The 12,570-nt window shown below is 40.7% G+C and overlaps 1 protein-coding gene across 1 annotated transcript in view; it reads left to right on the forward strand.

Moving 5' to 3' along the window:
* Window positions 1-12,570, forward strand: part of LOC122841372 (receptor-type tyrosine-protein phosphatase S-like) — a 72,881-nt gene that overhangs the window by 46,529 nt on the left and 13,782 nt on the right. The window contains exons 14-25 of the mRNA XM_044134644.1: window positions 2,052-2,381; window positions 2,493-2,686; window positions 2,821-2,847; window positions 4,169-4,286; window positions 4,464-5,108; window positions 5,890-5,984; window positions 7,285-7,541; window positions 7,658-7,745; window positions 7,892-8,110; window positions 9,566-9,723; window positions 11,605-11,616; window positions 11,845-11,957. Coding sequence (XP_043990579.1) covers window positions 2,052-2,381; window positions 2,493-2,686; window positions 2,821-2,847; window positions 4,169-4,286; window positions 4,464-5,108; window positions 5,890-5,984; window positions 7,285-7,541; window positions 7,658-7,745; window positions 7,892-8,110; window positions 9,566-9,723; window positions 11,605-11,616; window positions 11,845-11,957 — 2,256 coding nt within the window. The remainder of the gene's footprint in view (window positions 1-2,051; window positions 2,382-2,492; window positions 2,687-2,820; window positions 2,848-4,168; window positions 4,287-4,463; window positions 5,109-5,889; window positions 5,985-7,284; window positions 7,542-7,657; window positions 7,746-7,891; window positions 8,111-9,565; window positions 9,724-11,604; window positions 11,617-11,844; window positions 11,958-12,570) is intronic.

Raw genomic sequence — 12,570 nt, forward strand, 5'->3', positions numbered from 1 at the left:
CAAGCACAAGCCTGGACACTTCACCCGTGCTTTAGCCTTTGCATGTGTGTTAAGGTGAGTGATGTTTGTTGTAGTGGCGGAAAGGTGTGAGAGTTCTTCATGTTTTCCTTTTTTTTAATATATTTCATCCTGACTTCCTGTCTTAGTGCCTTTCTTTTCCTACCTGACTTCTAAATCATTTTGGCACTGTGTAAGATTGTTTTAGCTTGTTTTATCTCCTTGCTGCAAACCTTAAGACCTTCCCCTTGTCAGAGCAGGAAAGTCTCACCACACTCTATTATCCCAAGGACTCAGGGATTACGCTGCCATGGAGGCTGCTGTTGGGAAATGTGTGTATATATATGTGGGCGTGTGTGTGTGTGTGCGTGTCTGCTTCTGGGTGGAAAGCTGTGTGTCACTACTTCAAAAGGAGATAATTTATCTTTTGTTTTCATTTTCTTTTTTTCATTCATGAACCTGGAACCCTTTATGCCACCAGTTACAGCCAGATGATAAAATAATTGTTGGCTATCGGATGTGCAATCTTCTTCCATATAATTAAGTTGTCCACTTAGGATCAATACTCTTGTCTCAGGTTTATTTCATTATCCTCTAAGCCTAACGTGCTTTTACATTATACTGCAGCATCCCTTTTCTTTTTTGTTTTATTTCAAGCCTTGCAAAGTATTCATACCTCATGTTTCAGCCTTTTATTTAATTAGTAGGGATTTTATGTGATGATGTACACAAATGTGAAGTAAAAGGAAAATGACAGATTTTACCTATCACTGAAAACTTGAAAAACTTAGTGGCACTAATATGTATTCACATGGGCTGCATTTGGTAGCACTTTTGTTGCCTTGCAGCAGGAAGGGCTCTTTCTGCATGGAGCTTTCACTGTGCATGCATAGGTTCTCTCTGGGTACTCCAGCTTCCTCCCACTGTCCAAAGACATCATCTAAATTGTCCTTAAGTGTAGGTATGTGCATTAGAGTTTTGATCTATAACCCAGACCTGGGCTGGCTTGTGTCCACATTACTTTCTTGAAATTAGGGTTAGTCTTTCCTGGTGTGTTTTTAATAAGCCTACAGTAGACAAAGCACAGAGAAAACTAAACTAGAATGCGCAATGTAGAAAGTGATGCTACGTATTCTAGTGTATATAGAGAAGTAGGTCGTTTACCTGGTTGAGGAAGTAATGAAAGCAAATGCAGAAGTTGGACTGCAATAAGTGCAACAACTGAACAACTAACTCACGTGTGGCTTCGCCCTGCTCTGCTCCTATCAGTCACACGTCCAAGTGATTGCAATCAACTCGTCCAGCGGTTGCAACAAGCATCAAAATGGAGCTGGTTGATGTCAAACAAATCCTAAAAGCAAGAGAAATTACACTAGTAAGCCAGCAGATTGCAAAATCTGACTGGAAATATTATAAACTGCTATCAGTTTAAAATATTAAAATATTTACTTTGGGCTCTGGCTTCTAATTGGAGTCATTTAGTCATTCTGGATTGGGCTCAGACACAATGTCTACGGGTCCGGGCTGGGTTGTAAAATTTCAAGGCAATGTTGACGTCAACTTTTTGTAGATTGTAGATGACATAAACCTGAGTAGGAGATTCACCTACCAGCAGGTCAATGACCCTAATTCATATTGATTTAGCCTAAAACACTTACAACTAATGCAGAAAACTGGTTCCATCCCAAGACTAAAGGGGAAATATATAAACAATGTATATTTTCCTTCCACTTTACAATTGTGCTCTACTTGGTGTTGGCTTATCACACAACAGTAAATCTCAGTAAATACATTAAAGCTTGTTGTTGTAAATGGACTAAATACAAAAAATATATATATATTTTTTTTAATTCAAGGGGTATTGATACTTTTCCAAGGTGTGTGTTCTTTATTTCAGTTCAGTTTACTTTCATTTCTTATTGTTTCCTTTTTTTGCCCTTGCTTCCCATCCTTTTGCTTATTATTTTTTCCCTCTCTTGCTGTTTTATTGTTTGTTTGTTTTTTCATATCCTAAACTCTTTGCCAATTTGCTCCCTTACCTCTATCCACCCAAGAGCCCTCAGCTGCACCTGAAGGTGTGTCCTGCGAGAGTGTCAGCTCCACCTCACTGGGAGTGAGCTGGAGGCCGCCTCAGGTGGAGGCCCAGAATGGCGAGTTGGCAGGTTATGAGCTCAAATACCAAAGGGTTTCTGGGACAGGAGGAGAAGAAGGAGGAGAAACTCAGGGCTTTGAAGTGGATGGGCCTCCCATCACAGCGCAGCAGAGACAGATTGTGTTAGAGGGCCTGGAGAAGTGGAGCTGGTACAATATCACACTGGCAGCCTCCACAGCAGAGGGGACCGGACCCAGAAGCCCGGCCGTGCTGTGCAGAACACATGAGGATGGTAAGAATGTGTGTCGCCGATCAGACTTAAATGGTATTGATTGGTTAGTGGTTTATTTACCGGTTGGGACACTTTGTCTTTTTAAATTAACTCCGCATTTGCTTGCGCTAGTTCCCGGCGCCGCTCCCCGACAGGTGGACGTTCAGCCCCTCAACTCCTCAGCGCTCCGGGTAACGTGGCGCTCTGTGTTGCCACGGTTACGGCAAGGCCAGATACGGGGGTACCAGGTGCACTTCAGCCGCACGGAGAGCGGTGAATCACGCACCCTGCCCCGAATCAAAGACCTTCTACTGGATGAATCCCAGGTGAAATCGCCATTTCAAAGATAAACCGACGCTCATCTCTAATATCTATAAACATTTTCCTTTTTCCCATCTAATCTTTTGACTCACTCCTCGTCTCGGCTGCCTACGGGGGCGTGCTTCTTCTGTGTGACAAGATGGAGGAGGATGATTCGACTCTGTATGTGAGTGCAGACTGCCGTTCGTTTTCCCACAAGAAAATCATAAATGAGCTCTCAAGCAAATCCATCCAACAGAATTAGTCCCAGACTTTAAACTCAAACCTTAACAAGGATTTAATCAAATCCTCTATTATTTAATTCTACATATGTTTGTTCGGTTATTTTGAACATGTCCCAAAAATAGATCATTTTATGTTTAAAGAAATAAAATGGTGAAATTAATAATACTTTTTCAAAAAAACATACACCATTTCCATATGACTGGATATGAATTTGTACATAAAAACATAAAAATGCTCATTAAAATACTGATACATTGAAACTGATAATCCAAGAGATGTTCAAATGTAAAATATTTTTGATAATTTCTCTTTTTTTTTCATCTCCGTCACAATAAATTCGAATCTAATTGAAAATGTATTTTACTTCAGCATTTTATATTGAAAACCTATATGTATTGACACTATGCTGTGTGTGTGATGCCCATTAATAACACACAATTTCAAGTGACAATATTTGGCACCTATTGCAAAACCCACAATTCTCAGAAAGGTACAGTTTCAAAAGACATTTAAAGAAAGATTTTTTTTTTACATGTCATGTGGAGGACTGCTGACTGTGGAACAGTTCGCCACTTCTCAATGGTGATGAGCCACAAAAATGTCACTGCTAAAAAGATTTGGTGCATACAGAGTTTTATATCCAATCATAATAATGGAATGTTAAGTGAAAGGAAAAAAACATTGCTTCAAAAATTGCGGTACAACTAACAGGAAGCGCTACTGAGTTAAGGAGGTTGTTACCAATCACTTTACTGTGATGTATATACAGACCATATGTCTATCAACAGACATTTCTGCTTATATAAAGAAGAAGATTTGTTTTGTACCTTCTTTGAGAAGTTTTGCATTTCACTCTGTCTACAAACTTGCAAAGATAATAGTGTGGCGAGTGAAGAATGCGGCACTTGAAGTGATTTAGAACTTGGAAATTCTAAATCACTTCAAAATTTTAATTTTAAATGTTCTGAAAATTGTTTCAGAATTGAACAAATTTTAAGATTATTTTTTGGATATACAAATCTTATGATTTATTATAGCATGTTGGCATTTACTTTACTGTAGCTTTTCATCTATTATCTAAATTACTTTAAAACATACTTAATTAGTAAGTAAAAAGGAGTATCTGAAAAGAGTATTGTTTTGATTCAATATAGTGATAACTTGTGTCTGCTGATGTCTGCTCACATCATATTTTTTAACAACTAATCACTTTTTCTGTAGAAAAGAGGTTCAGTATTTAATGGTCTGTTTTCCTCCATCAGGAACTGGTTTTAGGAGGTTTGAAAGCAGAGACTTTGTACTCTGTCTCAGTGGCTGCATACACCACCAAAGGGGATGGAGCACACAGCAAAGCTAAGCTGGTGCAGACCACAGGGATTGGTAAGCATATGTCAACAATATAGCGCTCTGGATTTAGTAACACATTCAGGAATTGATCTTACAGCAAGCTGTGCCGTAAATAAACAGCAGATCAATGCTAATTTCCTCTGCAAGATTTACATGATACATGGTTTTAGAGTGCATTTTACAACCGATTTTATGCTGCCCACTCCGCAGTGCCTGGCTCTCCGTCCCTGTGGGTGCGTCCGGGATCCGGCTCGTCTGTGGTGGTGAGGTGGTCTCCTCCGCTTGAATGCTCCGAGACAGGTTCTGATGGCCGGGTGGCCCCAGTGGAAATCCAGGGCTACCGCCTACAGTTCGGGCTGAAGAACACTTCTTTAAACGGCACTGTGGATTTCCAACCTCAAGAGAGAAATTTCACTGTCAGAAACCTCTCCCCAGGGTCCTCCTACATCTTTGTCCTCTCTGCAAAAAGCCGAGCCGGCTACGGAAGTGCGACGCAACAGGAAATAGCTGTTCCCATGTGTCCGCCCTCAGGATACCCTAAAATAATCGATTTTGTGAATGCTACCTGCTGCTCCCTCCAGTTCTCCTGGCTGCCTCCCGCCCCAGACGAGTGCAGCAGTGCCGTCACAGAGTACACCGTAGCTTACAGAAAGGCTTCCAACTCGGGCTCCTCTGCCCTACCAGCCTCCTCTGATCCCCCTTGGCTCATCACACTTCCTGCAAGTGAGTCCAGCTATACCATCTTGGGCCTGAATCACAGCACAGCCTACGAGGTGCAGCTCAGAGCCCACAACCAGGCAGGGCCAGGCCCTTTCAGCCCTCCTCTGTTGTACCTCACCCTGGCCTTTGAAACAGGTAGGGCTGGCCGTGGGCCTGGGGGAAACACCTTTCAGCTCCTAAGCACTGGTTCAACTTCACTTCTCCCCTCATCGTGGAGTCCACCTCCAGACACTAAACTAAAACGAAGTCTGGGCCAGTTTTTACAGGTCCACCTTTCACCAACTCACCCCCCGAGAGAAGGAGTTCTGCAAGTCTCAGAGGAACACAACTGCTCCCACCCCTAAATCTCCTTCACTCACTCACTTGTACCTTCATCACCTACCCTTCACCACCAGTGGAAGCAGGCTCATAGTTAATGGATGTTTGCTTCAAGAGCACTGCTTATCACAAACCCTCAGGTAAAAGTCAATACTGAGCCCAGGGTGTACAGTATCTACAAGAGGAGGTGAGTGTTTAGTCTCATTTGAAGTAAAAAGTGGTGCCTGGTGCTGTATCTGCAGGTAAGCCTTTTCTTATCTGATAGACCTTCACCGCCACCTTCTCTCCGAAGCCTTGCTGACATGCTGAATTCTGAGTAGAGCTAAACACGAACATCCAGTCTGACAAGTGTGGCATGTCACATTACTGCAGCCGATCTGTCCGTTACTTACTTTTTTATGTCATCCACTCTCCTCATCACCTGCCCATCCTCTTAACCATCATGTACTCCTCTCCGAGTAACATTTTCCACCTCAACAGGTTTGCACTGGGTACCTGGAAGATCCTCGGATTTCTTCTCATTGATATGTGATAAGTAACCATTGTTTTTTGTTTTTGTTTTGTTTCTCTTTGTTTGTTTCTTCTACTTGCATCCTAGATGTGCCGAGAAATTTTTCTGTCAATCTGGCCACCAAGACCAGCGTTCTTCTCACCTGGGATTTTCCAGAAACCAGCAACCCCTACCGCTTCATTGTATGTCCTAACCTGGTGCTAGTTCTATACATGTCAGAAGACATCAGTGCACTGTCTGGTACAATACATTAGCTCAGATAATTGTAGAGGGTCTATATTATTTAATATGGATGCTCGTTAAGTCACACATTTGCCATTTCTTGCCTGTGTAGAATTGGTAGCTTCATATCCTATTGAATACTAAACGGAGTCAGCCATTTTGGGGCGTTTTGCAGCACTTCTATTGTATACGTCACACCATCCAAGGGAAATGGTAAATGGAACAATACAGAAGTAGCAATCAGCACATTTTCTCACTTCACTCTTGTTTGTTTCAGACACTGCTGTAGGAATGTTATGCAACTTCTACTGAGTTGTATTTGTTTGAGGCAAACATTAGTGTATTTGAACTTCTCATCTTTTTTACTCTTACTTTTTATTTTTACATTAGAGCCAACTTTATATTGATCTTGTTTATCCCAACGTCAACGTTTCCACTAACATACCAATGAAGATAGCCCATGTGCCACTAGTGTTTTGTTTACCACAGTTTTAGGATTGTGGATTTGACAAAGTGTTGATTTACTGATTTACTGCTTTGACTAAAATCAACATGTACTTTACCTGTTCTCAGTTCAACAACTTTGCTATTAACTGCTAATGATTTATCAAAATAAATGTGTTTGTAGTTGGTTTTAAGAAAACGTTTTGTCGGTATTGGTTAAAATCAGGTTTGCTATTCCATCCTACTCTATGACTTTACGCAACACAGTTATAAAGCTACAGCCTTAAGCAGTATTGTCATAGCAACAAAATCCAACAAAGCTGCACATTGTCAAAAAAAATTACTGATAATTGCAAAATACATATCTAAGGTTACACAATGTTTGACTGAAATACAAAGAAATTAGAAAATCGATTTAGTGTCAGAGCCCTAAGCTATCATTGGTCTTGTCATTTCAATACAGGCCCCATAACTGTTATTGGTGCTTCTGGTAAAGATGCGGACAAAAGCCCTAAGATAAATGGCTTTTATGGAGATTTGATGCCCCAAGATGCCTCTTTTACTGTATGCGCTCAATAGATGTTGAAGCAAGATGATCATGGGATGTCTTGTTTTTCATTGTTGTGGTTGTTTTAAACCTTTTAGGTTTTGTTCTAGAGGTCAGCAGCTATTTTTTGTACCTGCATCCTGACTTACGAAGATCAGTACATTGTTTTATTCAAGCCTTTTAATACATCTTTACCAGGGGTACTGATATAGTAAATGTGGAGGCTTTTATATAGAAATGGTACATATTTAACTTCTCCCAACATCCAGGTGGAGTACAACCGTCAGAAGATGGAGGTGGACGCACGTTTGAAGAAGGCAGTCATCCTGAACTTGCAGCCAGACACCAGCTATGACTTTAAAATCACGGCTCCCGAGGGCAACATGGGAGGCCTTCGCCACCGCATCACAGCCAAAACGTCCCCACCAATCACCATCCGCCGTCCTGAGATCGACCAAAGTCGCCGTGAAACCGAAGCCACGGTCACCATCATCCTGCCGTTGCTGGAAACTCGCACTCCTGTCAAGTACGTTTTTCAGAGTTTTTGTTCAGAACAGACTTGGTAACAAACTGTACATGATGAGAGCATTTCATAATGCTGACATTGGCCTCATATTGATTTATTTCTCTTTGTTTCAACAGGAACATTTATGTCGTTGTGGTTCCACTGCGGAGAGCCCGCGGCGTCATTAGACACCTGAAGAGTCCAGATGAAATGGACCTTGAGGAGGTGAGAACCCCCACAATAACAGAACCAGCTGACCCAAAAACAGACGAAATTCCTTCTCCAAGAACCCATTGGCAACAATTAGCCATTTTAACAACAACAAATCACCCTTAGAGTTTCGTTTTTCTGCATTTTCTTTCTCTATGAAGCTTTTGAAAGACATCAGTCAAAGGCAGAGGGATTCTCGACAGCAGAAGCAGGTGGACCTAAGGCGGGCTTACATCACAGCCCGTTTCACACCTGAAACCCTACCAGCCTTCTTCTCGTTGGGGGACCAGCTGGACTACGGAGGCTTCGAGAACCGTGCTCTAGAACCGGGCCAGGAATACGTCTTTTTCATCCTGGCTGAACTGAACTCCACAACAGGGGTACGAACGCCACTTTCTGTTGTTTCCGTGCCTAAAAAACATTCCTCTCTTCTTCTTGCCTGCAGGTTATCACTATGAGTCGTGATCAATACAGCCGCACTGCTAAAACTATATAATTCCCGTTAGTCAAAGTGTGGTTGGCAAATGCAATAAGTCTCTCACACTTCCATCACTACTGCTAATAAAGAGGGAGTTTACTTACTCTGGCAGTGGAGGAGATATTTCCTCTGTGCACTGCTGGCATCTTAGTGCATTTCAGCTGGAAAAAAAAAACATACATATGTAATATGAATTATAATAGAATTTCAAATTGAACAATAGCCCAAAGGATATTTTGTAGGAGCTCTTCAGAACCAATACAAATGCAGCAGTTCAGACCTTGGAAAGAGAAGGCAGTCCTTTCATGTTGTAACATCCTCACATTAAATTAGTAGTGTCTGGTTAGTCCCATGCAATCCTTTGCAACAGTTCTGTAAAAATACAAAGCCCAAAAATTAGTCCATCCCTTTTTGCAGTGCATATATTCTCAGGGGAAAATCACGGCAATAACTGCTTTAACAATATCTGCAGCGCCATAGTTATTGAATTAGGTAGCAAAAAGCATCTAAGTGAAACATTTTTTGCTGTGTCATCTCTTCAAGTGGTCTTTTTTTAGAGTGTAGAACCAATAAAGGAAAGACAACATGTGCCAAGTCAAAACAAGGTAGAAGATACAGCATGTGTGAAAAATCCCCTTCTTGTGAAGTGGAGCAAAGAATGACAAAACCTGCTACATGGGAGGCATGCAACACTTTTCTGCCATTTCAATGCAAACATGACAGGTTCCCTAAATTCTGCTGCAACTGGAACTGTGTGCTTTAGCTACATGAGACTAAGGTTGAGCTTTTCGCCAACAAAATGAAATGAACAGTTTGTGGGAAAGCGTCTCATTCTCATTGTTTTGATTGGTTGAGAATGTGTCATGCTGTGGGCTGGTTCCTCTTCTAAAAGCCTTCAGGCTTTATAGAGAGTGTTACATCACTAACTTTTTTTAATTACTAGAAGGTCTTAAATAAAAATCTAGTTGCCTTTGCCAAAAGAAATAAAATGTTAGGAGCAAAATTTTTACTCTCAGTGGGATAATCATCTAAATTAAATGGCTAAATCAACACAGAAATGCTTGACACAATGCTTGAACTGACACAAAATGAACCATTTATACTTGCTAAACTGGATTTAGACTAAATAAATAATTTAATAATATTTTTTTTTCCATTTAAAAGCTTGATTTTTCTAATTATAATGACTGCAGGACTAATTATAATAAAAGTTGGATTGATATCAAGGTTTTTAAGACATCTTTAATATTAAGTTTTATTCTTACATTTTACTTTTGTACTTTTTTATATTTTGGTCTTAGGTGAATGCAAAGAGACAGTATTTTTCTGACAATGTTCCTGTGATGTTGCTGTGCAGAGGATGTATGTGGCCAGCCCTTACACAGACAAAGTGATCGCCCCGGATTCAGACCCCCAACCCTTCGATGCGGGCGACGGACTGATCTGGGTGGTCGGACCCGTTCTGGCTGTGGTCTTCATCATCTGCATCGTTATTGCTATCCTCCTTTACAAAAAGTGAGTGGCAGAGCTTCATGAAAGACAAATGTCAAGTTTTCAACCACAGTGATGACTCATGGCGTTGGTTGCACCGAGTAAATGCCAAAGCAGCTTTGATTCTCATAGAGGATGAGACTGGCTTTAGTCTGTGCTCTTCTTACATAGTAAGAAACTTCTCTGAGCTGGGCTTTCTGACTCCCAGTGTGTTGCCATTCAGTTATTTTTCACACTTACATCAAATACACAATCCCAGTAATTTTATGCAAGAGTTGTCTGCAGAAAGATGTCTGTGTTAGTGACTGTTTTTAAACTGAATAAATACACATAAAATGTGCCAATGTAGCAGGAGGAGCAGCAGGAGAGTGTTAAGCATGACAGTGTTTTACAAGAGGTGTGTTGCAACAAAACTTTCCCCCTTGAACTTGTTAATGTTTTGTCACAGTACAGCCATAAACTTCAATATTTCACTGGGGGTTTATGTGAGCACAGTGCATAATTTGAAAGGAGAAGCAAAAGTTTACATGACACAAATGTGTCGTCATTATCTTTTTATTGTAAAAAAAAAAAAAAGCTCAATCTCAAAAAAAAAAAAAAGCTCAATCTCAGTCAAACTGAATCTAGAGCAGTTATGAACAACAATATTCAAGTCCTACCACTGGTTCTGTGTTCACTTGTGGTTCTGGTTGTGCGTTTAAGATCATTGCTCTGCTGGAAGTTCAAGCTTTGTTCCAGTCCCAAGTTATTTACGGCTTCTGTCAGGTTGTCTGCCATTACTTCTCTGTTGTTAGTCTCATCTGTCTTTACATCAACTCTGAGCATCGTCCCTGTCTCTGCTAAACAAAACAAAAAAAGTAGAACCTTTGTGGGATGTTTCCATCCTTGTATAGATGGTGTGTTCAGGTTCAGGTTCACAATTGGCTTTTGAACATTTACACACTAATTCAACAAACTAGAATATTATTGAAGATCCATTTTGTTGTAAGAACCTTATCACTAAGTCACACATAGTATAAAGATTAATTTCAAACGGATTGATGTTTGAAAGTCTTTATTTTTGTTAATTGTGATTATTTCCTAACAGTAACCCTTACAACTAATGAAAACGTACAATTTAAAAATAGAGTCAGACCAATTAAAAAAAACTGAAATGCCGGCTTAATGATACATATGTGTCTTGAAGGTTGTTACTGTCAAAAAAGTACTTTTAATCTAACAAACAAGACTCAAGACGTTTCCATCTTTGTGTAAATGGTGTGTTCATCTACACACCATTCACATTGGATGGTAAATGATGAAATTTACCGTCCAATTTGAAGACAATAATTATCTGGCAAGACAAAAGATTAAACATGCATGAATGTCACAAAGTGGTCCAAAACTGGTTAACTTAGCGTTAAATAGCCAAAAATATATTGAGTGGTTATCAACTCGTAACTCTTCATATAAAACTGATTTTCACATTTGCTCACATTATGACTATGAATTTTGTTGCATTTGTGTCGGTCTGTCACATAAATTCCCAATAAGATAAATTGAGGTTTGTGGTAATAACAGGACAAAATGCGTTATTAATGTTTGCAATTCACTGTAAAATATCTCGCACTCTGTCTGCTTGAAAGCTCTTGTTTATATTCCAACCAGCAGATGTGTTTACTGCTCTGCCTCTTTCATCCAAACGTCCAAAATCCATCAAATTTGTTCCAGTCTAGAAGTCTGTTCAGGCGGCAGACAGCCGTCAAAGCCCGAGCCGCGCCGTACGCCTGTGATGTGTGCTGCAAGTCATCAAGCTTTTGAATACTAATGCAACAGTATTGATTTATCTCTCTAACAATCTCTCTTGTTTCCTTCCTTTTCTGCCACTAATTATTCCGACCCTCGCTCTTGTTTCACGGGAAGCAGCAAACCTGACAGGTAGGATTAAACCGATGTTGGACTCTTTGTTCTTTTTTAACCTACGGCAATTACATGCTGCCGTACGCCGTACTGAGAAATTGAAGAAATCCGTAAAACACAGCGAGAGCGTTTGCACTTTTTATTTTACTCAAGTGGAAACGCTAATGATGCTGAGTCAGACTGGCTAGGTGTAATAGCTGATTTCTTTCCCCCCCTCCCCCCCTCCCTTTACCGGTATATGATCAGCAAGCGCAAAGACTCTGAACCAGGAACCAAGAGCCTTTTGAGCAACGCGGAGATGATGGCTCATCACCCGACGGACCCTGTGGAGATGAGACGCATCAATTTCCAGACTCCTGGTATGAGGCCTGCGCAGACATGCGCTCTGCTTTTGCATGATGAATTCAACTTCCAAGGGCTCATTTAGTTTAATTCATAAATAAAATATTCATGCAGCTAATTTTATCCACTGTGGAAAAAAAAAAATGAAAAAAAATATGCAGACATGACTTCAAAAGAAAAAAAACTTGCGCCCCATTGGCGCAGCTCATACCTGGCAGCTTCGAGATCAAAAATGGCCACTGCCCAGGTAGTACAGTCAGTGATTAGTCATGTCTGAGTCACAACATTTGTGTCAATAAGTCTCATCATGTCCGTCTGCCCACGTCCCACATGTTGGGCTGCCGGAGAGAGGCGTTGGAGCTCCTGAAGTTAAAATAAAATGTGTTGTTGGTCAATAGTGATGATTTGAGAACAAATAATTAATGGCTTGCCATATCTGGAGAGATCTGAAAAACACCTTTCTGTAGTCGTGTCCAAGGATGCTTCCTTTCTCCTGCTTTCCTTGACTTTGCATTCAAGTAACATGAAAGGAGTTAAATTACGGTTCTTGTTCTGTTCATGGCTGCAGCTTGCTGCTACTACCGCATCTCGTTTTGAGGAGGTGTCGGGATCTGTCAGCCTGGAGAAAGG

The sequence above is a fragment of the Gambusia affinis genome, linkage group LG12 (assembly GCF_019740435.1).
Source record: "Gambusia affinis linkage group LG12, SWU_Gaff_1.0, whole genome shotgun sequence".
Classification (NCBI taxonomy): domain Eukaryota; kingdom Metazoa; phylum Chordata; class Actinopteri; order Cyprinodontiformes; family Poeciliidae; genus Gambusia; species Gambusia affinis.